This window comes from Plasmodium fragile, assembly GCF_000956335.1.
Source record: "Plasmodium fragile strain nilgiri unplaced genomic scaffold supercont1.8, whole genome shotgun sequence".
NCBI classification, from domain to species: Eukaryota; Apicomplexa; class Aconoidasida; order Haemosporida; family Plasmodiidae; genus Plasmodium; species Plasmodium fragile.
In genome coordinates this window covers 462,791-464,296 of record NW_012192588.1, presented here as the reverse complement: position 1 = coordinate 464,296, position 1,506 = coordinate 462,791, and the positions used below count along the sequence as shown (strand labels likewise).

The 1,506-nt window shown below is 46.7% G+C and overlaps 1 protein-coding gene across 1 annotated transcript; it reads right to left on the bottom strand.

Moving 5' to 3' along the window:
• Positions 1 to 179: 179 nt before the first annotated feature.
• AK88_01038 (uncharacterized protein) lies at positions 180 to 680 on the bottom strand (the record flags this gene model as incomplete). Its single annotated transcript, XM_012478676.1, has 1 exon — positions 180 to 680. The coding sequence occupies one exon, from the start codon at positions 678 to 680 to the stop codon at positions 180 to 182; it is 501 nt and encodes a 166-aa protein (XP_012334099.1).
• Between the last annotated feature and the right edge of the window lie 826 nt (positions 681 to 1,506).

Here is a 1,506-nt window from a genome sequence, read left to right as displayed (position 1 = left end):
AATATATATATACATACACACATATGTACATATATCATATCCAATAAGGTAAACGTAAAGGTGCTTAACCAATCGCAATGCAGGGCGCGGTGTGTGCACTTGGGTCGAACAGTTCCACACCTTTTTTTTTTTTTTTTTTTTTTTTTTTTTTTTTTTTTCTGTACTTGTACTTTTCTCGATCAATCAAAAATGATGTTGGGGTACTTGGCGTACTGCTGGGCCCAGGGGTCCACGAGCGCCTCCTTCAGGATGGACATGCCACTGTTCTCCTGGCGCGAATAATGATGGTAATTTTTCTTCTTCTTCACGAACCGCCTGTTCCCGTAGCCGTAATCGCAATACGGCATCATGGGGGTGTAGCTCATGGGCTGCGGATACATGGGTGTTGTAAAGGGGAACGGCGGGATAATCGCCCCGGGGTAGAAGTACGGGGTGTGCATTGTCATCATGGGCGGGGTGGCAGCAACGCTAGCCATTGCCACGTTGGCCGCAGCGACGTTAGCCGCAGCGATGTTAGCGGAAGCGATGTTAGCGGCAGCGACGCTGGGTGAGGCTACGCTGGTCGACGCGATGCTGGCCGATGCCACGTTTGCCGCTGCACCGGCCAGGGATATATCAACGCCATTCTCATCTTCACACGTGGCCAGACTTCTCTTTCTTTCGTTGCTGCTCTGATTCATCGTGTGCTTGGCCCGGGTGACAGGTGCGCTAAGGTCCGCCTGGTCTTAGCTTTTCATGAGTGAGGTGCCCAAGTGGTCCCCTATATATGTAATACAATACGCTTGCGTGCTAAACAGCGTTACGTTAGAAGCGACTTCGCAGATCTGCTCACTAATGTGTACACAGAGTGGTTAACTCGTAAACCTTGTTCAAAACTCTTCAGTGGGTGAGCTAAACGGAGAGAGGTTAGCAGCACCTCCCTCTGTGGACAGGCTCTCTCTCTCTCTTTGTGCTAACTTCCCCTTAACACCAGCACAGGAAGGTTTTATTCAAAAGGTGAAAAAAGGGAAATGCTTCAAAAAAATAAAGTGGAGCATCACACGTGGGGGAAACCTACCTCCCACGCTTATGTCGCGTCACCAAGGTCGATATATATATACATATATATATGTATATATATTTTCCCCCCCTTCCAACAGTCGCTAACGTACACGCAATAAGCGCGACAACACAGAAGAAGGGGGGAACAGGGGCTCTCGTGTCAAGTACTTATTTTTGTTCGTACCTCTAACTGATGCGCAAATTTGGCCAATGCATTTCCAAACCCAATTTGTGTTGAATGGGAAAACGTTTCGCGCTCTCTATGGTCATGTGTTTACGTCACCACGTCAGCGACAGAAAAAAAAAATAAATAAAAAAAAAAATAATTAAAATATAAATCCTTTTTATAACAGTTCATCCCTGCGGACGCGACGCAGATGAGAGTTTCCGGTGGGGGGGGGTCTCAACTGTCGTTTCCAAAAGGTCCGCAAAAAAAAAAAAAAAAAAAAAAAGACCCACACCAAT